General features: G+C 34.6%; 1 protein-coding gene across 3 annotated transcripts in view; it reads left to right on the top strand.

The window, feature by feature from the left end:
* The window catches only part of DIAPH3 (diaphanous related formin 3), a 202,356-nt gene that overhangs the window by 92,988 nt on the left and 82,116 nt on the right, over nt 1-27,252 (top strand). For all 3 annotated transcript variants that reach the window (XM_074535503.1, XM_074535502.1, XM_074535501.1), the window contains 3 exons: nt 10,514-10,753; nt 13,305-13,434; nt 22,817-22,942. In XM_074535503.1, coding sequence (XP_074391604.1) covers nt 10,514-10,753; nt 13,305-13,434; nt 22,817-22,942 — 496 coding nt within the window. The remainder of the gene's footprint in view (nt 1-10,513; nt 10,754-13,304; nt 13,435-22,816; nt 22,943-27,252) is intronic.

Here is a 27,252-nt window from a genome sequence, read left to right as displayed (position 1 = left end):
GTGCATAAATCTGTACAAGGCTTTGATTTTTCTTGTCCATTCCTGGAGTTTAAACCTAAGGTGGTTATTGCTAAGATTATCTTATCTGAGGGAATTTCCCATGAGGGAATAATACTTACTCAGTTAGATGGAACTGTCAGTTGATGAGAAGAGCTAGACCAGTAACAGTGTAGGTAGAGTCTTGCTGCATCTGGCCCAACTTTTCTGATAAATTTGTGTTTAAAAGTTGAGGCAATGTGATAGCTCAGAAAAATAAAATAAATGGACAAAATGATAAGAGTTCTTATATCTCAAAAATTTCTGGAGCTTATTTTCTGAAGGAACAGTCAGATTCCCACTAACTGAAAAGTGCAAGTTCTTGCTTTTCCTGGTTTTCTATGCGAAACATTAAAAAACAAAGTCCACAAACAAGACCAAACCCCATCATCAGGAACAGTTTCTGTCATGTCACAGCTTCTATGCATGTAGTAGAGGGGATTTGAGAGAACAAGTGACAATGTTTATTACATGAAACATTTTTCATTTCTGTTCCAATGGGAGAAAATTTGAATAAGTCACTTTTTTTTTACTCTGAATATGGAATCCTATCCATTTACTTTTCATCAAAGTTCTTCAAGCTCCATCTGGCTCTCCTGGATATTTTCTGTTATTGTTGTCCACGGAGTGGGCTGAGAAATTCTTCCCATTTCTTAGGAAGCCACTGATAATGCTAATGCGAATCTTCACATTATTGGTGATTTTGTTGGTTTTATTTATTTTTCCTTAAAAATATTGGTTTATGCCTTAATTTTTTCTGTCTGTTTTAAATGGGAAGAATCAAACTTGAATACGCAATGCAAGGCTTGAAGTCTTTTAGATGAGTAGTGTTTTATAGTTATGTTTTTTTAGAGAATTAGGAGATTCCATATTAATTTTCTCTGAAGTTGTGATTAAAGGAACAATTAAACTATTTGACTCCTAAGGAAGAATCTAAATAGTGAATAAATGGCTAATTACTACTTGTGTGATAAATTTTTTTTCATCATGGAAACCCATTATCTTTCAGGCTTTGAATTGAAAGTCAGGATTCGATACTCTGAAACCAACAGCGAGACACTTAGTGAGATATTGGCTGGCAGTGACTGTTACACTATTTTGTGTTTCAAGAAAAGTCAATTAAATTTTGTTGTTGGCTTAAAGACCTTGAGAGCATGATTCTAAACAGTTCAGGTTCCCTTCATGAATGTTGCTTATGGTTTTGGGGTTTAGTTTGGGGTTTTGTCTTATGGTTGTGAGCATTTGTTTTCTTTGAATTGACCCTATGAGTTGCTTTTGTGGTTTCTGCCTTCCCTTTTTTAAGTTATTTATCATTTTTATATTTTCTGTTCATTCAGCAGTAAGTATAAAATAAATCCTTTATGGCCCTTATCTTCTCTTCCAGACTTGGGGTTTTCTTTAGATAAACTACTTTATTTTCCACTTGGTTCTTTCTTTCACTTACTCCCGGCCAATGTCTCAGAGCACAGATATTATCATGTATTACTGTGGAGCTTTGTTTTTTGTTTAGAATTGTGGGGTTTTTTGGGGGGTGGGAGGGGGACAGGGAGGGGCTTGTACAGATTCATTAACTATTTCATGACAACTGCATTAATTCTGTTCATCTTACTAAAAATTTAGTTTGCTATTGTTAACTTAACTTGATGTTATATTGAATGTTGTATTTTCTTGCTCAAATTCATGGGGTATTTCAAATTCATGAGGAGGTTTTCATCAAACTTGTGCTTGATGAAACATAAATACTCAATTGCATCTTGTTTTACCATAGTTCTTGTTTTGGACTTGGTTTTACTTACTGCAATCAACTTCTCCAAAACTTCTTAAAAACTTCCCTAACCTTCATATTGTTTTCTTGGTAATTTCATTAATTGCCATAGAATCACAGAGTATTCTCAGTTGGAAGGGACCCACAAGGATCATTGAGTCCAGCTCTTAAGGGCATAGCCCTTACAGGGATCAAACTCACAACCTTGTCTTTACTAGCACCATACTGAATCTTGAATAAAACTTGATAATGGTGAAGATTATCTTTGTGCAATATGAAACCCACTGGAGATAAATGAGGTTTCATCTAGATGTTCATCTTGGTAACTGTTGAGAGAGGTTGTATTTTGGAGGTTTTTACTTTTTGTACCTGGTTCTTTCTTCAATGGACAGTATAAATATTTTGTTGCTTTAGGATTTTTAGCAGTGTTGATTTGTTTTGCAGGTAGTTCTTTCCTACTAAGAAAAAGGTATTGTTTTAGAGAGTATTTTTTCCTAATTTTTGGTGTAGTGTCTGTCATCATATCAAAGAAATGTTTAAGGAGTAGATAATTTAGTAAATATTAATCTATTTTCAGTGAAGTTGATGTAATAACTACTAGTTAGATTTATTGATCGTGACTGATACTTTGAGTGCAGTAATCTGTTTAATGAATTTTTACTGAACTATTACCATACCACTGGTTAATATCTTATTTATTAGGAAGTTGGGCGCAAGCATCTTCTAGCTGTTCAGAACTTGAATGTTCTGAATTCTCATAGAATTCCATTCTATGATTTGAGGTACACTTGTTTACTTACTGTGTGTTAATTCTTTGTGTTGTAAAATAGTCCTAGACTATTTCAAATATATTATATGGTTTGATATCCATGAATGCAATTCCATTTAAGAAATCACAGTTTGATGCTCTTTATCAGGGATCCCTGTGCCTCTAGGTCTGACATTTCAGGGCATTTAGCGAGGCACAGAGGTGCATGTTGATGTTTAGTCCCATATCAGATGGTGCCAGATCTTTGCTGCACCTCCCCTCCCCTCAGTGTCCTGTAACTGCAGTTCCCAGCTTTACAGCACCACTCATCTGCCTCTCCTCCCTCTCTTGCCCACACAGCAGTGCTAAGGCTTCAGGCCTACCCATGCCAACATATTTTAGCTGTTTGTTACACTAGGAACCATTCCAAAAAGTAGTTCTGAATTGATAATGCTCCATGCATATAGCTGAATCCAGTAGTAAATTCCAGCATGAGACAACTGGAACAGGTTGCCCAGGGAATGTGGATGTCCCATCCCTGGAAATTTTCAAAGCTAGGTTGAATGAGGCTCAGAGCAACCTGGTCTGGTGGAGGGTGTCCCTATCCACGGCAGGGGAGTTGGAACTAGATGATTTTTAAGATTCCTTCCAACACAAAAAAATTCTAGGATTTTATATAGCCTCGTCAGTGCCTGTAATCCTTAGTGGTATAAAATGGTCGTGGTCTATATTAAATTTATTATGTGGTTTGAAATCTATAAATGTAATTCCACTTAAGAAATCAAAGTTTTGTTGTTGTTTATAAACACTTCTAATGTAAAAAATTTCTGATGCTTGACAGGATGCTATTGGTAGACATTTGACCTCAGGTGTATGCAAGTGTACTAGCATTCTTACATATGAGAATACTGTCTCAAGAGCCACATGTGATAGCTCCTGCTGTCTTCCTTTTCTTGTAATCTGAGACATTCAGAAAGATGTTCCGATATTGTCTGGTAGTGAAAAAAAAGGAAACAGATTTTTCCTTGATCACTTATATTTGCTCAAAGACAGAATTGAGGGAATTACAAAATATTGTTTCAGAAATAATTAATGTTCAGACCTTGTGAAATTCACTGACAGCTAACCCAAATAGAATTTGGCAAGCAATCCTCATGTGGCTTCACAGCTTGTTCACTGATGGATGTGTTTTTAATGAGTTCGTACCAAAGGAAAAGATTTCACTAGAGTATATTGAAGATTAGAGTGAGGCCTGATGAAGGCTAGTTTGTCTTAAATAATTCAGCAGGCACTTAAATTGATCAGTTCCATATTCAGCTGATGGTTTCCCCTGTATGTTCTCGTTGAGGATAACTCAAAATGTATTAATGTTTTTTCACTGTTGTCTGGAAAATATCATACTATCACTGTTTCTGCAGAAGCGTACTCTGCCCTTCATAAGACTTGATGCTTGGACAGAGCCATACCTAGTGACATTTCAGTCTGTTTAAAATTCTGAAGTGCTGACGTGCATCTGGGCTGTGAGATATTTTGATTGTGTTAATTTCTATCTGCAAACCTTATCTTCTGTGTCTTCTAGATGTCACGTGTATCTGCTGCTCTACCTTTAGAGCAGTGTTCTTTATCAGTATTTCCTGCCTTTCCAGGAGTGTTGCCAAAAATTAACTTTCTTTTATATGCCATTTGTGAGAGTTAAAGAATCTTTATGACAAATTGTAGTCAAGTTACTTATGCTGTGGTGAAGGAGAACATCCTTAACTCCTGTAATGTTGATGATTTTCAAACCTTGTACCTAGGTAAAAGTGGAGAGCAAGGCTCCAGAATACCTTCTGAAAATGGCCATCATGAATGATCTGCAATAATCTGACTGTTTGCAATTGCCTTTGGATTGGCTTGTATTAATTCCTTTGTGATGCCATATTACGGATGAGTGCTCATGTAAACGCTTCAGTAGAAGCAGACCTTACTCTTATCTCTTGTTTAGTTCTGGTAAAACCATTTTGTGTAGTTAATCTAAAGAACAATTTAAAAAAATTGTCTTACTGCCTGATATTAATTCAGATGGCTAAGTGGATGCTTGTTATTTCTTCTAGCCCACGCACAGGTTATCTCAGTTCTCTTCTTGGCAGATATTGCTGCAGCTTCAGAGCAGGAATGTTATTTCTCTGAAGGGTCCTCATCTTTTGCTTCCAGCCATTCGCTTTGCACAATCTATCAAGGGCCTGTCCTGGATCCGATTTGATGTTTTTCTTCATTAGTAATGTAAGCAACCCTCTAATGATCATGTCATGCATTATGTATCATAAGGAAAACACTTCTGTGTGTAGTAGGGACCACGGTCCTGCCATTTTAACTCAGCAAATTCAAGGATTTCTTGGAATTTAGCCACCTAAATTGAGTTAGGTATCCAAATGACTGGCTAGTGTAGGGCAGCTGTGCTGAAAGAATGATGAGGCTGATCAGTACTTATTAAATCCCTAGAGCCTGAAATTAATATGCAGATATTTCACCTTTCCAGCTTCAGACATTAGAGCCCAGTGCAGCTCCAGGTGCTGTAGGATTTGCTTTCCCTGTGATAATTTTGTAGAACTGAGAAACTCTCCAAGTAATGCAAACTGTCATCTGCAGCATTCACTTATGTGACATGTCAGACTGTTTTTGCCACAGATTAACTATGGTTCCAAATACACCAAATAACCATTGGATAAAAATTCCCGAGTCATTACTGAATTCACTATTGACAGGGCTACAGAAGCTCTACAGTGGAGTGTTTTTTCCTTAACGGTACTGTCATGATCATAGACACATATCTTCCTTCTGAGAAAATTAACTGGGACACACCTTGTTGGGTCAGTAGAGAAGATGATGCAAATGGTTGGAGGCCTGAACTTTTTTGAAGTGGGTCTTGTCTGTCACATCAAAGACATCAAAATCAGCTGCAAGCTATGTAACATCAAATTCCACTTCTATGTGGGAATTGTTATGATGGTTCAACCTGATGGGAAGTACTGAACTTGCTGTCATGATTTTGAGACATTCTCATCCAGACCTTGATCATGTGTCTTCATGACCTCTGTGTTGGGATATTCCTTGTAGTAGACTTTTCATTAGGAGATGGATTCCTAGTAATAGCCAGACAGAAAATGAGGCATTTATTTTAAAGTCAGGCTTACCAGATTTTTAGATCTGGAATGCAGTTTCAGAAACTTTTCTCCATTTGGTTTGATGCTATAATATTTGCTTTTAAATTCCTCAATGACATCTGCCCTTGACTTCCGGTGTTAATTTATTTATTCTTGCTACCTGTATGAATTAGAGGTTTTACAGAGGATTTTTACCTATATTAAGCTCTTGACTTGGTTTCCCATGAGGAAACCTTTTCAGTCTGATAGCATCTGCTCCATATGTGTCTTTTAATGAAAATAGCCTTTCAGACATCTGTTAGGCCAGCTAAAAATAGAAGAATTTTGGAAATTTGGACCCTCTCCTTCTTGGAAGTTTTGTTTTTAGGAAAATATTGTCTGGTTTCAACTTGAAAAAACAAAAGCGGTCTGCATTTCATACTGATCAAGATGTCAGTACATCTAATTGTATTTTTTGGATAAGACAAAAGAACAGGGCTACTTTCTTTTCACAGACCTTACCTTCCTGTGAATTTCAGCCTGAAGGTTGTAAGCTCAGCTTATTTTGACAGCTGTGTTGTAGCCCCCATTGGCAATTCTGAGATGTGCTCACTGACCTTGCCGGGCCATCTTTGTTGAACATAATGCAATCCAAAACAGTACCAGGGATTTTCTGCACTGTGAATCAGTGCACTGTCATCCACAAGACAAGAGAAGAATATTATTTTCCTGTGTGCAGCTGGGAGGTAATTGATAGGTGTTGTCCCCGTGTCACTTACAGTACACTGCCTTCTATTCTGCCCTGAATATCCTTTAGGAAAATATTTGATTTGCAAGAAACTTACTAAGTGGTTCAAGCTGATTATAATTCAGGCTGGAGAAGCAGAGTAACAGGACATGCTCTCCATCATTGCTAATAAGTCTGGAAAGTCATTAGTTCAATTGTTTGCATGTATATATATATGTATATATATGTGAGTACGTATATATATATATATGTTTATATGTGTACTCAATTTCTCTTAAGTAATTTTAATTTTGTGTTGGCAGTTCTTGACTTTATTATTATTTCCTTGAGTAAAAAGAGTATGCCAAAGGTGAAGAAAGAGATACTCTTTCCACTATACATAAAAACATTTCAACAAAAATACTGATTTTTATTGCAAATTGACTTCCCATAGTGTGAAATAATGTTTGATCTTTCCAGAATGCTGCTGGTTTTCACTAAGATTTAGGCATGTTGGCTGTCCTTTTCAAATTGAGCAGGATGTTCTTTTATCTTCTTTAAACGTGATAAAATACCTGTTAAGGTATCAGTCCTTCCCTATCTGACTTTTTTTTCCTGTTTTTCAAGTGCCTGGGTTTAAAGATAAGTGTCATTTTTACCTCTGCACTCTTAGGAGGTCACTGATGCTGCAGAGGTGAAAGCCATACATTATCCACAGGGAATGGTGTTCCCGTTTGCTCTCTTTAGTCAGCTTGGCTGTAACTGTTATCTTACCTTTTGGATGAGAACATTTTCAGGTGGTCTGACAGCCTCAGCACTGGTACTCCTTTAAAGAAGGTATGAAACTGAAGTGCTTGCAGTGTTTTTTTCTATGAGCTTGTGACAGGAATGAAACCCCTTCAGTGATCAAAATGTAGTGTCAGTGAAACTTCTGAGATGCTTTCCTTTGCTTGACATAAACAGAAAAAGATAGTGAGAGTACACATATATCAGATTGCACATGCTTGTAGTTGCCTTGTGATTTATGCTGTATTTGCGAGGAGAACCCGCCTTTGCTGTTGGATGTGAGATCTGTGAGAGCTGCTACTGGGTATCTCAACTCATAAGTCAGTTCCCATTTGGACTTGCTTGTAGTGAAATTCTTTTTGTGGACTATTACTTAAAAAGTAGTACAATTCATTACCTTTGTACTGAGTTCTCTGACATGTATAGGTTTCTAATTCAACTTCCTGTTTTAGTTATTTGGATTGTTTGTTTTCAGAATTCCACTATCAAAACTGACGTAAACTTATGTCCTTATACTCTGATTATAAAAAAATGAGCGATGTTAACATAAGATGGTCAGCAACACTTAGATTCTTATCACCTCTTGTGCTAGGGTGTATGGATTTTACAGTTTAAATATAACTGAACTACATGTCACAAAAAAAAGCCATATGTTACTAAGGGAACTCTTCTCAGTTTTTGACTTAGCAAACAAGTAAAGAAATAATACCAACAACATGCATTGTGCATGGATTTCAGAGCATTTTTAACAACAACAATAATACTAGTAATAACAATAATAACAATCCCAGTGGCATTTTTGTTGTGTTTCTGGCATGTGTTCCTGTTTCTAATTTTTAAGATTACATATTTCTGCATTCAACTTTAGGAATTGCATAGTTATGTACTGGACATCGGAATTTCTTGTATTTCAACTGGTTCTGATGAAAACTTTGCACTTTTTATGCAGATGTGCATGTTCATGTTTGTGCAACACATCTCTGTAGTCCAAAGTACGTGAATATTTCAGTTTCAAGGATCTTGAAAAGCCAAGCATCAACAAAAGATAGATCTTCTGGTGATTCAGTAATATCTTGAGTTCAATATCATTTAAAATCAATGCAACTTACAGTGAATTTTTGTAGTTTCTATGGTTTAATATCAATGGTCATCTCTATTGCACCCTGAGTATGGCATTAAATACTAAAAATCTGGACAATTTCAATGGAATGTTGTGGGGGTTTTTTTCCTAGTCTAGTCCCAATTTTTTTTCTGGCTAACTTTAGGACAAAACTTATAACTAAAAACATGTTCTCAAGATGCTGAGTAGTAGTAGTACATATACAAATTTAGTAAGATAATTGAGGAAAAAGAGTTAATAGTGATTCTTCCTGACAGAACTTGTAGAATGAATTTATGACACTTGCTTCTGTCTACTACCTTAACATTCTTTTATGTAGTTATTCTTAAATTAGGTATAAAGTTGTTAGAGTACTGTCTTAATTTCATGTGGAATTCAGGTATTTCTGTTTCTATTTTGCTGTGAAATGCCTTGCTCAAATTCAAGTGCCATTATCCTTATTTATCCATTCTTAAGAAAGAATTTTACCACACTTGGTGGATACTATTTCATGTAGTATAAGAACAGAATATCTGCCTACAGTTGGTACTGAGCTAATAATGTTCAAAGCGTACATTTTAAGTGTTTTACTTGACGACCAGACTGGAGGCAGTCAGTCAACTCAAGTACAATAGTTGATTTTCAACCTAGTTTAATCTGAAAGACATCCTGATTATGTGATGTGCTCTATGATGAAAACCAAAGTATGGTTAGTGGAAATTACTTCTTATTTTACATCCTGATTTTTTATCTGAACTAAAATCCAAATGATGTGTTTACTTCAATGAAACATCATCATGTGGCTGCACAGCTATGCAGGCATTTCTGAAATGACCTAGTGACATAAAATGTTAACTCTACCTGATTTTATTTTCTTCTGCTGTCACAGTAAAACCAATAAAATAGATTGTAAATTCCATCCTCTTCTGCCTCGATATCAAACCCTTTGGATGAGACAGCCTTCAGTTTCACTTTACACTGAAAATGGATGGAGTGTCACCATTATCCTTTACACTGAGTCTCTGGGGATAATCAGTGCCATATGACTTATGAATGCTGCACTGTCAGAGGAATTTTCACATTGGTAGACTAGATCTGTATTGAGAAATAGTCTGTAAAACCCTGAGGTATCACTGTGGTTTGGAGGGGGATATGTCCAATTTAAATGCAAAAGTTTAAGGCCATTGTATGAAGCCTACTGCTTTGTAGGAGAAGTGCCAATATTATTGCTTCTTTCTTGCATTGAGAAGTACTGATAGCTGGAAACAATGTGTTCCTTATTAAGAAAATATTAAGAAAAAAAGTTAAAAAAAAGTAAAAACTTAGTTTAATTTTTGAGAATTGTAAAGAAATTATTGTCTTGAACCATGTCTTGAGAAAGAAGAAGACAAGCATGAGAAAGAAGATCTTATGGAATTAATGAAATTGATGAGAAAACAGGGATAGGAAAAAGAAGATAAGCAGCTTATTGAATAATGTTTTAGCGTTCCTTGTGTGGATGTAGTAAACAATGTGCAAAGTATATCTGGAGTGAGAATTTGGTGACCTAGTATATAAGAAGGTAAAAATTTCTGTTGAAAATACATGATCAGCAAGCCATAGAAAAAGCCAAGTCTTTTGTATATGATCTACAGAAGCTGTTTTCCTGGAAGCATTCAGCTGCAGCTAATGAACTGTATTAGGTTAGTATACAGGAGTGTAGGGGGTATGAATATTAGTATATATTAGTGTATACTATATTGAGTGTTTCAAAGATTTTTTCAAAACTGTTATTTTCCTGCAAGTTTATCATAGGCTCTTATTGACGTCAGTTTTCAAATATTTGCACCAGAAAATGAGACTTGTCTTGTTTTGGTACATCCAGAGTTATACAAAATTTGTGAACTACTTTCATTCCTTTGCAACTGCTGGGTCATAAACTTGGATTAGTTTTATGTGATTTGGTATATGAGTTGACAGATGTGATATATGATGACACTTTATCTTTTATTGCTTACACATACTAGTTATTTGGAAAGGATGGAGGCAGTTCCTATTAACCACAAGATGGGATTTCAGTTGCTTACCCAAGTGTCTCTCATTCATTCATTTATTTGCTATCAGTTATAGCAGATATATTGCTTCTTCAAGCCTGTCACACCAATAAATCATTTCAGAGCGTATGCATTTGTACAGTGCCAAAGTGTACCATGAATTTTAAAGGAAATCTTCTATTTTTCTTTTCAATCAGATGAGCAACGTGAAGAGACTACGGCCACGGCTCAGTGCTATTCTTTTTAAGCTTCAGTTTGAGGAGCAGGTGAACAACATCAAACCTGACATCATGGCTGTCAGTGCTGCCTGTGAAGAGATAAAGAAGAGTAAAAGCTTTAGCAAGCTACTGGAACTAGTATTGTTAATGGGAAACTACATGAATGCAGGTTCTCGGAATGCACAGACCTTTGGATATAATCTCAGCTCGCTATGTAAAGTGAGTTTTGAAATGTCAATATACTGCATAAATAGTTTTGATGTTTTTCCTGCAGTTAATTATTTGCTTACTAATTTTTCCTTATTATTTGCCTTAGTTGATAGTTTGAAAAGTACAGTTGATCCATGAATAGTCGTCTTAAAACTGGCTTGCATTTAATCGCTTATAAGTGATTTTATTTTGAGGGAATAATATAAAACCCAAACTAAATAAGGTTGTGTAAGGATCCAGTCACTGTGATCATAGTAGTTTTGTAATTTTAATAGGTCTGAGCATTTCTAAGATATCTATTACATTTTAGCATGTTTTAATACAGTTATGTTTTCTTTTGGACATGAATTTACTCCTTATGTGATTCTCTTATGTTGCTCAGTTTCATCAGTTTCTTGCTTCTTCTGCTTTTTCTTAAATTTTCACTCTTTCAACTTTTGTATAAGATATATACAAGAAAATGTCTATACTTTTCTGGGTGTTAATTTATAATCCATTCTAATGCTAGTTACCTTTCCCATATTTAGTGTTGTTGTTTTTTTCCTATGCTCCCTGGGAGATTGCTGAATAATCTTCAGAGTGCACATGTAGTTCTTACAAGGAAGGAATTATTTGAAACTTTGTATGTACTCTTTGTCTTTCTGTTTCTTTATCTTTTTGCACAAGAGAAAACACAATATGTTAACTTCTACATTCATGAAACTGATCATCTTTATTCTGCCATATTTCAGAAGAATTCTGTCAGTGTTGAATGTGATACCTATGACATAAATATTCATAAAGAATAACTTATATTCTTTCCCTGGTCTAAAGTAAGCATGAAGCATGAGTCATCCACCTGAAGTTAATACATTGTAGATGAAGTGATTAAGTTAAAAAGACAACTTGCCGAGGAACATATTCAGAAGGAAGATACTAAAGGTTCTTTATTCTTTAGGTGCATTTACTTAAGTATGATTTTACAAGAATCTGTCCTATGTCTGGTTATATTCTCTGTATTTTTAATGCACAAGACAAAAATGTATTATGAAAAGAATAAGAGCAGGATCAAAAGTCAGAATTTATCTTGAAGAAATAATTTATTAAGATCTAGAATATGAGGATTTTGAAGATAACCATTGTGTACTAGAAATAGGAGAGGGAATTGATGTATAAAGATAATGAAAGTATGGAATGAATGACTGTATTAGTTCTTCTACATCAGAGAACAGCCATGAGTAGTCTCAGGAGATACAATATTGATATGCTAATACTCAATCATTAATTAATTATTGATGTATTAAATTATATGCATGTTTACAACACAGGCTTGTATTTATAGCTAACTATTGTTATGTATCACAGTGTATTACATGCACCACAGTGTCACATTGTAGAAGTTTTTTGTGGTGTTATTGAGACATCTTTCAGTGAGATTCCCAATACAATAGAAATAACATATTTTATAACATTGCATACAGTACGGCTCCTAGAATATATTTTTGGGTTTTGATATATATGTGTTCCATTTCCTGTTTATTTGGAAAACTGTGTTACTAATCCACTTTTCTGAAGGAAAACATGCATGCTCTGGGAGAGTATATCTCAGCACAGTAGCATTTTGATCTTTGGAAATAAACAGTCTTGTTAGAGTTAATTATGAAAAATCTATACCGTGTTAAGGACTTGGTGCCATGATATTCAGATGGACAAGTCTTTGTGTAATTGTGGCAGCCCTTTTTATACTCCTGTTTACTTTGTGCCTACATGCTTCTATACTTTTCTTAATATTTTTTTTTTGCAGAAATAGTTCTTAAGTAGTGAATTAACACTTTCATATGTGATGCCATTTTCTATTTATAAAAATGTCTTTGATTTGAAAGAACATCTCATTTGAAAGACTGCAACAGAAGTTTGTCAGTTGTCAATTGTTAGTTTTTTTACTCAAGTAGCTGCAAGATTTAAATTGGCCAGGCTTGAAAATAATTTTATATGTATAAAGAGTCTAGCAAGAAAGCTTTACATTTAAGAATTCTTTAAGTCAGCATTTTTAAACAATAAGACCTATGAGCTCTTATTTACTGTATTGAGAATTGATAACAGGAACTTGTGTGTGTTGAGCTTCTGTAGCTTCCACTACATAAATATTTTTAGGTTAGAGTTAATTTTATATATAAAGAAGGAAATCATGTCATCGGTGGATATGTGCATTATGTATAGTCAGATTTTGTTGATTTAACTTCGATTTTTCTTTTTTGTACTTTCATGTGCTTATTTCAGTTTTGTAAATATCCCTGTATTGTTGAAATAATTAGATTTTAAAAAGAAATACGTGTACTGTTTTTGAATATGAACACAAAAATTGCGTGAAATGAAAAAATACTTAGTCCGATCTTTCTAGGGATTTTTAGCAAGGGGGAAAATTAAACAGCCCATTACTGTCTTTAAAAAAACGTACTGCTCTAATAGTTTGCTCTTTCCTTTCTCAGATGAATAATTACTAATATATATCAATTATTAAAATGGCCAGAAAAAAAATTTTTCTCAGTGTTTTTCCATTTCTTTTTTTCCCCCTTCCCAGCTGAAGGACACAAAGTCAGCAGACCAGAAAACAACATTGCTTCATTTTCTTGTAGAAGTGTGTGAAGAAAGCTATCAGGATGTCCTGAACTTTGTTGAGGATTTTAATCATTTGGATAAAGCTAGTAAAGGTTTGTGTAACTAACTAAAAGTTTTGATTTTGACACATTTCAATGTCTTGTGTATAAGATGATGCTTTTTTTTTCTAACAATATTGAAAAAATAGATATTAATAATCAATATCTCAGATCAGTAGTTTAAGCTGCTGTGAATAATCTTGAATTGTTTGGTCCTCTAACACTTACTACAGGACTTCCCATTACAGTTCTTCTAACATATTTTCTAGAACCATTTTCCATACTGGATTTCTTTTAAAAGTTCTTTTCTGTTACCAGATCTTAATTCCAATATTTGATCTTTTATACAGTAAGAGTATCACTCACTGTCTTCTAATTCAGGCATGTAGAAAGGCTGTCCTGGCATCGCTTTATTTTATTTTATTTTTTTCTAAACATGGAACAGTTGTATCTTCCCTACATGTATCTTTTTCATGCAACAGTAGCATTGGAAGTCTGTAAAAATGTGTAGTTTCATCATGCAAGTAGAATCTGTATAAGCACCAGCCGAGTTTTTTGAAATTAACTTCTTAATTAAAAGTTCCTTTTCCACGTTTTATAAGTTTAAGTAATTTAAACAGGCAAAGCATATGGGTAGAAATTGATGTTACCTTAACGCTATCCTTCTCTGGCAGGAAAAAGTGATTGGATGGGCTCAGTTAAAAATATTTTAGTTTATGTCAGTTTGGAAAATATCAAAGTTTATCTATAATGTTTTGTAGAGTGTCACTCTCATACCTCACTCAGTCCCCCTGCCACAAATTACAATTTTGCAAAAGCTGCCTCTGATAGAGGACTTGAGATACTGGTCACCTACATAGAGTTCACTTTCTGCTTCTCAAAATTTCCAGTTTTACTTGGTGTATTATAACCCTGAAAAATTTCAATTATTTTTAAATAGCTGTCAAATGCTTCAAGCCCTTCACCTAGCTGTTTGTACTGGTAATAGAAACAGTTTCTGCTGTATATTAATTTGGTGTGTTTGGCATTATTTTCAGTGTTAACTGGTCACTGATTTTTTTTAATCACTAATATGTTACTGTATGTATTGTGGTTGAGTTTATTTTTATTCTTAATAGAAGGCAGTATTTTCAGTGTAGATAGTTGTCTTATATGACACTGCTGACTGTTTTCTGGAAAATTTCTGAGATCTAGATCACTGACCATTCAAAGAGTAGCCAGTAAAATGATCAGTTAGCCCAGGCTTTTTGTTCTGTTCTAGGCATCTGGTAATAACTAGTAGTCTTTGATCTCACTCAGTATGAGGTAGGATGGAAATCAATGATCATGTTTTCAAGTTCATATATTGAATTTACTACAGCGTATTCTGAGATGCATTTTGCATTTCAGTTTTCCTGTGTGAAGAAGACAAAAGCTTAGGATATCTTTAACAGCTTAGGGTATCAGTGTGTTTGTTTATATTTGTTTCCCTCCCCGCAAAACTCCATTCTGTTTTTCAAAGACTCCTGCTGCACTAGAATTTTAGAAAACCCAGCAGTTCACAAAAAACTGTAACTCATGGAGTTTTTATAAACCTTTTAGTACTTCTGCAAAAATACATTTTTATGAAGCAAGTTGATTTAATATGCACCGACTTTTGTACAGTAAATTTTTAATGAAATGGCTATTTTTGCTTGAGCTTAGCAGAAGGTCAGTTATAAAGAAAGTCTATAAATCTGTTCAGTCACATCCACTGTAATGGTCTAAGATATTGTGGTTGAGGGTTTAGTAGAAATAATCCATCCTGGTTTGCATTCCTGGGAGGCAATTTACACTTCCAGTAAATTTGGAAAACCAATGGATCCAAATGTTATGTCTAAGGGTTACAGGCTGCTGATGGCCCAGAAGGGAGGAAGTCAGCGTTGGTTTTTCCTGTCATCCAATAGAAAGGTTCTATTCACACATATGCTGTTTTGTTCCTCAAAGTTGTTGGGTGAAGAGACAACATTGCTCTTTTCTGCTTTTGTGTCATATTAATATATTGTTCAATTTTCCCCTGAACCATAGAGGTAGCATTTTGTTCCAGTACTTGTTTTTAAATCCTCTTCTGCAGCTTTTGTTCTGGCAAAGGTTAGGGGCTTGTACAGGTGGCAGAATTTAATTCCCTTCATGGTTTTACTGAACTTTCTTTTCGGAAGCAATTCTTAAAAATATTTTCCAATAATAAATCAATGAAGTTGGATAAGAATATTCTATTCCCCTATACGTTTGTTGCAAGCTGTTTCTTATTGAGCTGGTTTTATTACCTGTCTGCATATTCATGTCTTCAGATACAATAATTTCACATTTTTATCTGGCATAAAATAATTATTTGCAGCTGTTCTTTAAATTATAAATCAAAATTATTGTGGTAGAAAGATGTGTAAAGGCCATTTGAACAATATTAACAGAAAACTTGAGGTTGCACATATATTTATACATAAAAATGGAACTATATTGTGCATTTGTTAGCTTTGGCTCGATCATCTTTGAGTAGTTGTTGAGTCTTCCTCAGGTTTCTCAAAACAAGTGTCTTAAGGAAGCTTTTTTGTAGAATTCTTCCTTGACATGACTGTCATTGTATCAGCCAGCCTATTTGTAGCATGCCTTGGATTTTTTTGGTTTATGCTTGCTCATTCTTAAAACTTCTCTTTCAAGTTATTTCTTATTCAAAATGGTGAACATTAGAACATTACAATTTCAGCAACTCGTTTACTTTTTATACTTTCCAGAAGAAACATTCATGCTTCTTTAATTTCATTAAACATTGTCCAGTGACCATACAGTGTTAAAATGGCTTGTAAGACTTCAAGAGCAGTGTCAAGTGGCTGCACCAAGTTAATGGCGACACTATTGTATTTTACAAATTATTAAATATTCACATTATGTAAATAACTGTTGCAGGAAAAATATTTTTTAAAATCTAATTTTGAGAGGCAAACAGTAAGGGACATATGACCTGTGTGATTGAAGTTTGCTTCAGGGTATTTAAGGTATTTAATTTGTGGTTTTGGTTTGTTTCCATTGTATGCTAAAATTTTAGTTTTTACTTCTGTAATACTAGAAGTAGATTTAATTTACTGTTACAGTACATGAATTAAAGATACCTTTTTACTTTGAAGTGTAACAAATCCTGTTTTTTAAGTGCTCTTAGATCAGCAGGAGGAACTTTCATTGCAGCTAATGAGCTTACAGATATGACAGTTCCTGAAGATTTCTATAATTAAAGCTGTCCTTTCTTTTAAACATAATTACTTCCCTGCTTTTCTGTTAGTATTCCAGACAAGAAATATTTTGGTAATTCAGTACAATTTACTAATTCTTATTTTATGGTATTATGAAGTTTTATATTGCATTTATGCAGGCTGCAGTTTTACTTGATTGACTCTAATTTACTCAGACCTTACAGGTAACAGTGTATTGAGTCTTTCATATTGTACTAACACTGTAAAGCTGCAGATTTTCCTTTCTCCAAAAGACATTAACTCGTCACAGCTTTACAAGTAACATATCCATTTTCTCTTTTTTGAAACTACTTTTTTTTTTTAATAGGCAATTAATTTCACTTCACAATTAAAACAGCTAGAAGCCAAATTGAAAATGTGAAGTTTAAACTATATCAATGAAAAATAGGGCACCTCCACCTATAAAACTTAAAGACATTAGGGCAGCATGAGAGAAAAATAGTAATATATATGTCGTAAGAATTCTATACATCATAAGGAAATATTGTTTTTCTTATTAGAGAATTTCTAAGGTAATGATAAGTTTCTCAGTACTATTAAATAATATATTTATTCTATGCATTTCTTGGGTTTTGATTTGGGTCACAAATTCACAGGCTCTTGTTTTCAGGCCATCAGGGTTATATACTCTGTAGGGAAAAACGTGGATATCTGCTGAAATACAAAAAAATATTGACTGGGTTATGCAGAAATCAATTGCAAGAGGTACCTTAAAATGGTGGAAAAGGCAATTAAAAAAGCTGAATGCATTGTGCAGTTGTATGGACTTTTAAAGGTGAGAAAGCTTAATTTTAATGAGTACGAAGGTGCTGAAGTTGCATTTAGATGTACATGTAGACTTGTGTATCTTGCTACCTATATACCTCAGGGAGTTTGATTTTAGAGAGACAATATTGGATAGAAGATTGATAAATGTGGCCACTTTTAAAACTTTATTTTTAACTCTACTAGACCGATATTCATTGCCATTCCATGGTAATAGTACATTTGGAATCATTATTAACCACTCTCACTTCATATTCAAAACAGTTAGTTATTAACAATCTTACCCTAAATTATCTGCAAGTATACAACACACTGCAGTCAGCTGAGCACTTTGTGGTCCCCAAGGAAGCAGGTGGTGAAGCTCAAGAATCAGCAAGGGAAGCTGCCACTGATGCAAGGGTCTTCTTTGTGCTCCCTCCTCTGAATTTAATTTCTTCTTTTATAAGATGGTTTTGTCTCTTGACAGATCGTGGTCCAGCACTGTGCCATATCACTGTGTGCTGTGTAGCACGGGGGGACCTTGGTCCCTGTGCTCAGGGCTGGTGCCACATCCTATTGCTTGGCCATTTTCCCCTGCTTGCCTTAGCAGCTGCTTCTTTTTTCCGTAGTAGCTCAGGGATGAATAACTGACAATCAGTGAATTGTCATTCAGGTGTTTCTGTTTTCAGCTGTTTCCCATATTAACAATTTCTGAGCTTAAACTGACCATTAAAAACAAAGATGTGGTGTCAGACTGCATTTCTCTCAGGAGGCTCTTGAAGTTTATAACAAGTCCAGCAGGCCAGGGTTCTTGTGGAGGTAGTATAGGGCATAGTTGCTGTAAGATCTGAGGCCTAATACTACTGGTGATAGTGCTGGTGAACTGGGCACACAAATGCTTCCACATTGTTTACCAGTTACACTACACTGGCATGCTCGTATTTGAATTAAAAACAGGAGACTAAAATCCTGCTTAGGTGTTTTTTTCATGTGTGAAACTAACATCTACTCTGGCTACAGAAGGGAAAGCCTGAGTGCTAAAGAGCCAGTGGCATTGTCAGACCTTTGGGAAAAAAAAAGATCTCAAAAAGAGTGTTGTATGCACCTTAGGCACACACACAAAGAAGAAAGGGGAGAGAAAAGGCAAGAAAGCCAGAAAGTGGCTCTAGAGACAAGGGGAATCATTATTTTTGGAGAAAAAAAGTATTATTTTTTATATTTCTAGTGCCGTGTGACACTGAGTACATCCAAGTAGATCTTTTGCTACTTTTAATGGATATTTCAGACCTTTGCTGGTGTTTACAGAAACATTCAATACTCTTCCTCTGCAATATTTCTTTGTTAGTTACTCTAAATCCACCTGAAAATATGGGTGAGGATTTTTTTATGTTTTGTCATTTCAGTTTTCTTCTCAATGCTGCATTTATAATATGATGACAATTTTGGAGAATTATTCAGTAAACTCAGTCAGTCCAGTGTGATTTTCACTTTGCAAAACTAATAGTACGTTTCCAGAATATTTTTAAATAATATGGTATAATTTTTTGTATCAGGCTAGAGGTCAGTTTGTCACTGTCACTCTCTTAGAATAAAGGGGCCATAATAGCACAAGGGAAGCAAAATACTGGTAGACAAGAGAATGAAAATCATGATTAGGAGATAGGAACGTCCAAGCAAATTGTCATAGAGTGTGGGCATGATGTCTGAAATACTGACTGATGCAAAAAGTAGCAAAAGGCTTGCAGCAATAAAAATGAGAGAACGTGCAAGTATTCCTTCACTTTAGGGAATTATTTCTGCCATTTAAGATTAAACAGGTATGGTTTCAAAGCTAGATTAAATATTATTTTATTTTTAAGCAAGAATAATGGTCTGGGGATGGGACTGAAAATTCTTCATAGAAATCTTTGAAAGAAAAAATTCAGAGTACTGTATTCTTATACTGTAAATACCAATTTCATATTCTGCATCCTGAGATAATTGAGATGAAACTAGAAGTTTAGTAAGTACATTTTTATCAAGTTTTGCTGTGGCTATAGTAATGTTTTTGCTACTACAGATTATTTAAGAATCCAAAAAAATAATGATTTGAGCAATTTCATGTCTCTTTATCTGACTTTATCGATATGAAGATTTATAAAGGAAAGAATAATCCAACACAGAGTGAGGTTAATGAGAGTAGCATGAAATAAAAATTAATTTATTGATAGCTTTTAATTTATTTTTTTCAATCCCATAAAATCTTTGTTCACTTTAGTAAAGCACTTGATATTAGGTACAATGGGAGAATATTCATTAGAATAAAAATTATAAGAAACAAAATACTGTCTTAAAAGGAGCATGGTTTAAAAAAATTGTGGTATTGCACCAATGAACATGTCTAACACAGGGTTAGATAGTTTGCCAGATGAGAGGAGAATCAGGTTGTTATCACTGAGTGATCCTGAGGAAGCAGAATAAAAGAAATGAAAATCAATAGTATGAAGTACAAGATCATGCATTTTGATACTGTAATAAGGGCTTTGGTCAAAAAAAAGAGAGGATATTTTATTGTAAGTTAATCAGATAAGGTATTCCCAGAATAACTGGAGAAATTTTAATGCAAGAATTAAAGGGCTGGTGAGTCATCACCTGAAACACTGCAGAAATATTTGAAAACAGAAGCAGGTGAAGAGGCTTCTGGTATAATTGGGATATTAGAAAACCAGATTCAGAAGCCCTAAGAACGAAGTTGTTTTAACCATGAAAAACAGATGGTGGGAAATCTAATTATTGCTTACAAAAATAGCAGGAGCCCTTCTGGAAGAGGACTGTGAGAGCTTAGGGGGTGTGAGCAGGTGTAAGTAGGAGATTGTTTAGGCACACATGCACTGTATTCAGCAAACAGCTTGGCTTTGTGGGCTCACTGATATTCAGAACCCCAGGGTTTGACTTTGTTTTTTAACTAGCATTTGAGTTGTGTACTTCAGTTTGGTTTGGGTTTATTTCTGAATCCTTCCAGCATTTGGGGTTAAAGTTAAGGAGGTTTTTTTTCATTTTCTGCCATTCTTCTGTGTCCCTTCAGATTTTATACCATGGCTTTCAGAGTCACACAAGAAAATATTGGCAATTATTTTATATGATCTTTTTTTGGAAGAGCTGGTTATATTTAGAGGTTTTTTTTTTTTTTTTAATGTTTTCACTAAATTGAAAGCTGCAAAGGCAATGGTACCGAACTTAATAGCAGCATATTGTGAACTAGCCTTTATTTAAGGCTATCATCAGAAATATAGTCTTAAAGGAAAATATATCTAATATACACTGCTGAAATCAAAGGCATGCTGAAATCTTAAGTTCAAGAACAACCTAAGATCATGACAGAGGAAAAAACATCTTCAGGACAAAATAGAGGTATAAAGATTCTTGATCAAACATGTAAATGTTCAATGTCAAAAAACCTGCAGAACTAGAGTGAAAAACTGGCTTTGCTGGAAGCAGGAGCTTGCAAATCTCTTGTATAGAATCTGTTAATCAGCTCTAGGCACTGAGTTATTTTGCTGAGTTTCTCATCTGGGTAAAAGAGTGTAGCTGTTACTCAGCTGCTACCTGCAACTGGTGTAGAGGATTTTTTGGTGTGCTGGGCTTTTGTATTATTTTTAAATTTGTGTTCCTTGCCAGGTCTCATAATTTTGATATTATATACTATACGTACTATGTGTGTATGTCACATTAATTTATACTATGAACTCTTTATGCAAGATAAACGGTCTTGTGAAGAGTTCAAGCAATAGTTAGATTAGGCACAAGTTGTTGTATTCTGTGTTTCTTAAGGATCAATGATGTAAAATGGTGTAAAATTGTCCCTAACCCTTCTCATGAAAGCAGAAGTATGAATTTCTGTTAAAATCAAGTTTGTTTCTGGGGCTGGTGAAGACTGAAACATGTCTTAGTCAACATTGTCAGCTTCTAATTTTAGCTGTGCTCCCCAAACAAAACAATTGTTTAACTACTGAAGCCAACTGACCTAGCCGGTGATGATTTTGGCTTACCAATTGCTGAGTCAAAACGTGCAATTCTAACATACAATTGAAAAACTATTTTTTAAGTAACCAGAGGCATTACAAAACGGTGCTTATAAAGCAATTTATTACATTTCCATGGATCATTTTATAGTTGTCTTAACCTTTCTGCTATGAATGGGATTTTAGTTGCTATACAGCATTTTACTGTGGTAATTTGGGGATTCTGTCAGGCTTTTTTCAGAGAAGGATGTGTTTATTCTATGTATTTTATAATTTCTCTCACGTAACTATTTGGTGGATGAAGTTAGGTATCCACTACACAGTGTAGTAACATCATAGGGATGCAGACTTTCTCCAAGGAGAAAGTCTGGAGGAGGTTTGTTTCTGGAGGAGGTTTTTTTTTTAAGATGAAGGTAACTATACCTTTACAGATATTTACACTATATTATGAATGAAATAAGTCATTAAAAAGAAAAAAAATGTTTTTGGACTAGAATTCACAGTGTGTTCTTACATCTTTATATATTGCTCCTATGAAACTTGAATAAATGCTTGGTTGCCTTCATAAATAATTGAAAATAAGTTTTAACCGATGGCAATAATGTAGATCTAAGAAAGAACACATGTTAATCATCCTAAGATTACTCTGGTCACCTTGGTATTTCAACCAACTGTTTACAGATAAAGCATTCAACTTTACATGCAATGCTTCAAATAAATGAAAGTTGTATCTCTCTTTTCCTGGCAAAGAAAATTTGCACTTTTTCTTCATCCTTCCGTCATATGTCCTTCTATAAATCCCTGATGTTTCAACTCCACTCCTTTCTTTTTCCTAAGTCCCTGTGTTGCTCTGTTGTACCCTCTCAAATGCTTGGCCAGCACTTTTGCTCCAAAAAATTCTGTTGTGTTTTTTACTGTACATAGTGCTTTTAAACTAGAGAACTAAGGTTTAGGTTTTATGCATAGGTGTTTAATAGTCCATGTGTTTGAGAATCTTATTTTCTTTATGGTCGTTCATAAAAATGTTTGTGTTTTCTGTTTTAACAGGATGAAATGGAGAAAAGCTTTGTGGTTTCTTAGAATATCTTGAAAACTTGTCCTTTGGTTAATCAGAGGAGACAGCTGGCATATATATATCTCAGGTTCCCTAAAACAGAGTGTTGATTGGAATGCAAAACCTTGGGCATAAAAACAGATGAAAATACAGCTTTCAAACAACATACATCTAGTGAGAATAAGGAATCTGTGTAAGAGGGGAGAGCTGAACATTGTAGTGACCTCCTCATCTTGCATTGTAATTTGTTCAGTGTGCTTTCATTTCAGAATTAACAATGTAGCATGATGACTTGGGTAAGGTTTTAACTCTTGCATTTTGGAAACAATGGTTTTTATTTAGTGTGTTAACAGAATTTATGTTCTGTATTTTAGTCTCAGCAGAAAACCTGGAGAAGAGCCTCAAGCATATGGAGAGGCAGCTTCAACAGCTTGAGAAGGATTTGCAGACTTTTCCAGTTCCTGAAGATAAGCACGATAAGTTTGTAGCAAAAATGTCAATATCCTTTGAGGCACTCTGCAAATCCAAAATCCCTAAGTAATTTTACTGCATTGCTTTAAATTTTTAATTTATTTGCATAACTTCTGTCTAGTTTGTACCATGTATTTTTGAAAAATATGACTTATTTTTCCTCTCAAAAATGACATACATGAACAGTCCAATTAAAGGATTCCCCTGAAGTGGAATGAATAAGGGAAAAATGCTCACTGTTGTTATATGAGTTTCTTAACTTAGTAAAGAGAAGTTATAATAGGAATGTTAAGCACTCTAGTGTTACATGGTATTTTTATGTCAGAGTCTCAGAAAAATATGTCTGTCACCCTGTGTCTCTTTGTTTTCTAGTGTATGCATTACCATTGTGAATGTTTTTGTACATGCAACCACAGAACCAGAAAATTTCTGTTATTTCAGAAATGAGATTCATAGCTCATGAAAACTGTTTTCTGGTGTTATTTTTGCCAAAATTCTTTTTCTCACTATTTGATCCGAATCATGCAGCCAACATCACTGCCTGTCTTTCATAAGAATAACTTGTGACATCAAGATAATTAATTAAACTTGGAAAAAAAAATTCTTTTGCTTAGACCTCTCTAGCAAATGTTGGCCATATATGTTTGGCACCAAGACTAATCTGGAAGCAGAAATACGAGCATACAGGTTGAAATTTGCTCTGCAGGCATGGTTAGGTTGTTGCCTAGCTGGAAGACTGCTTTGTTATGTACAAAGGCTGGAGGACTCAGGGCACAGTCCTCTTTATTATCTCATCCTATTACACAAGCTTGGCAAATGACCCCGATGCACTTGCTCTTACTTGTGTGAGGGCCAGTTCTGTCTTTGTTAGATGCACTGCAATCCCAGCGTTTGCAACTTAGCTTCAGGCCTTCTGTGGCTGCTGTGGGTTATCTTAACCTTCCAGTGTCGTTACTAATATTTTGTAAGGTTGGATATTTTGTTGTTGAGATTGTTCTGTTTAATGTTGGTGGTGATGCCTTTTCTTCCCAGCTCAGTGTGGTTTTGGGAGATATGTTGCAGCCCACCAGCATGGTGTCTCTACAGTATGAAACATCAGCTTGATCCTGGAGAAACTGACAGCATAATAGGAGAACTAGGAGATGGGTCCTGAAGACAAGAGATAAAATATTGCTAGGAAGTTAGAGGAAAATATACCCACAAGAGCTTTTGGACAATATTGCTAGGACTTAAAAAGTCTGTACTCTTTTGGAAAATTATATGTAGTCTAACAAATTAGGAATGGAAGCACTTGTTAAAAAATCTAAACTATGAAAAAGGACAGACCCTTCTTTATCTGTTAAAATACAATAGACTATATCAGTTGGAAAGGACCTACAACAATCATCTAATCTGAAATAGTCATGATGCAGGCTCTTCAAATACCTTCTAACTTTTTTTTTTTTTTTTTCTAATGACTAAATTTTGAAGGAACAGTTAGTATTCAGCTTTCCTTGGATATGTAGTTGTAAAAAAAGATAAGAATTAAATTAGCAAAATTCAGTTGAGAATGAGTGAATCCTCCCAAAAATCTAAGGAGAGCAAAAGAAAAGTGGATAAATAAAGATGTAGTTTATGTACATTATGTGCTAATGCCAAACATCTAATATCCAAAAATAATTATGTAGGATGCCTCATTTCCCTTTGTGTTACTAACATTTTGGGCATTTATGAAACTTCCTGGCAGAAGTGAGTGGAATACTGTGATAAAAAGTTATCAGTTGTATTTAAGACAGAGTAAGCAGGTAGATCTTGTTGATAAGAAGCATAAACTTTTTCCAGGATTGAAATTCCCTCCCCATATATGAACACTATTGGAGCAGATTACTGATTGCTTAAAAAGGATAGTGATCATCTTAGGAAATGCAAAGGAGGATCTACAATTCTCTTTTTCAGACATATCAAAATCTCTGATCCTGCTAGAGAAGATGAGGATTATCAATGTCATTCAAGAAGATAAGTCATAGCCATAAAGTTAAATTTGTTCTTTGCATCAGTTTTCTCTAGGGAGAATTTCAGTTCACCCTACTGTGTAATATTTTAGATGGAAGGATAATGTTAAATAAAGGAATCAGTAGAATTCTTTTGCTTAATATAAAATAAATAGCAATAAATCCCCAGGAGTAAACAGTGGTCACAAAACACTTGAACAAAATTCAAAATTAACTCAAATATAAATTATTTATTATTATCTATTATATATTTATATTATTATACATTATACATTATACATTATACATTATACATTATACATTATATATTATATATTATATATTATATATTATATATTATATATTATATATTATATATTATATATTATATATTATTATAATATAAATTATATAAATAAGTCCAAACTTAATGGACTACAGACTCTTACATGAACTAAGCTAGCTGGAGACAGAAACTTCCTCATGCAACTGAGTTGGGTTTGAGTTGGAAGGAATCTCAAGGATCATCTGGTTTCAACCTCTCTGCTGTGGGCAGAACACCTTTCATGAGATCAGGTCAAAGCTGAAAAGAAGCCCACAAGTTTTTTAGAAGGGCTACGAGAAGGACCTCAAGTCAGGCTTTGCTACCAAGAAAACTGATGAAGACTAAATATGAAATGGACATGTATTAACTGGAAGTAAAATGTGATGGAAGAGAGTCATTGTGTATTTTGTAAGGAGAAACCATCCTTTGCAGGTCTGTTGCAGCGTGCAGATAAAGGTAAGAAGTCAATAGAACATAACTGAATTTCCATTCACGTTTCAACAAGGTGTTTTCAAAAAGATTTATAAGGAAAGAATTTTCTTAGGTTAAAAAGGGGTTTCATTACTTTTTTTAATTAATATGATTGAAAAAAAATCCTTACATCAAAGGGAGATGCTGATAGTTGCTGAGAAAGCAACAAGTGAGCTTCAGTGATTATAGACTGATAGATCTGAAGGAGAAACACTCTATTAGAATAATTGGGAACAAATCCAGTTGAGAACAAGGAGAAAACATAAACAACAAGATACTGTAAAAACCAGCAAGACTCTTACATCATCAGTTCTTCCATTACTACATCTCAAAAAGTGTAGTATGTATCTACTGATGTGGCAGAGAATGGTGGCAATGAGCAGCAACTACCAATAGGTTATAAAGAAGGAATGTTTTAATAGAGTAATACTCTGATGATGGAAAATCAAATTTCAAAAATATCAAAAATGAAAAAATCAAAATGTTAAGAAAATACAGTAAAAATACTAGTAATTTTGTGTCCCATGCAGAAGGAAAGAGAGGAATATATTCTTTGTTTCTTTAAATAACCATGGGTACATCTCATGTGAAATACTGTCCAGCAGGTTAAAACACACTAACAGAAATGTTTTTATGGACAGAAGCAAATTAAACTGAAAATGTGAATGAATTTCATATAAGGCCTAGATGGGTGGCTAAACAGTAGCCTAGAGGCAGCTTTAGGTCAGAAGAATGACTAACATACAGATTGCTAGAAACTGAATATTACATCACTTGAATTATCATGCTACATTTGCCAAGTTTTGTTTCCTCCTTGTTTTCCCTAATTGTTGGGTATTGACTGCTGTCAGAAACTGGCAAAATAAATATTTGGTCTTAGAATAAATCAGTACAGGTAAAACCAACTCTTAAGAACCGATTAGTCCTGAGACCATATGCTGAAGTCAATAATACACATTTTATTTAACAGTAAATGGGAGTGGGTAGGGGGAAGGGAAGGGAGATGTAAAGTGGGAGATAGTCCCCACTTGTGGATCCAATGGTTTGCTGTTAGTCTTTCTTCACCTTAGGCTTCTTGGTGATGGTATGTCCTGAGGTGGTTCAAAGCTTTTCACTATTTATATAGTTTAGCAAACAATTAATGCTCACTGGCTACACACTTCTCTTACTGTTAGTCCTGTGCTCAGTCTTTCTCTTCATTTTTGTTCAGTGGGTTGTGATCTTCCCTGCCAGAATTACCTTCTACCCAGCTGGGACTGATTTCAGCACGGTTACTGAATTGGCTTTCCTTGTGGACTAGAAATTCTATATTCTTTGTGTCCATTGTCAGTGATCTATTCTTCACCTTCAGCTTTGTTACCTTGCCCTAGGTCTGAGATAGCACCCCAACAACAGTATCACCTTTATCTTATCTTGAGTTCCTGTCACAGTGTTTTATTTCTAGTCCCTCATATTTGGACTACTTCAGTAGTCACTGTTGCCCGTCTATCCCATAACTTGGGGTGATCTTTGTTTGACCAGTGATATTTGTATTTGCAGTTGCTTCTTTACACAGATTTCCACAGAGGGAATT

Source organism: Zonotrichia albicollis, chromosome 2, assembly GCF_047830755.1.
Source record: "Zonotrichia albicollis isolate bZonAlb1 chromosome 2, bZonAlb1.hap1, whole genome shotgun sequence".
Lineage (NCBI taxonomy): Eukaryota > Metazoa > Chordata > Aves > Passeriformes > Passerellidae > Zonotrichia > Zonotrichia albicollis.
This window is presented reverse-complemented; position numbering and strand designations above follow the sequence as displayed.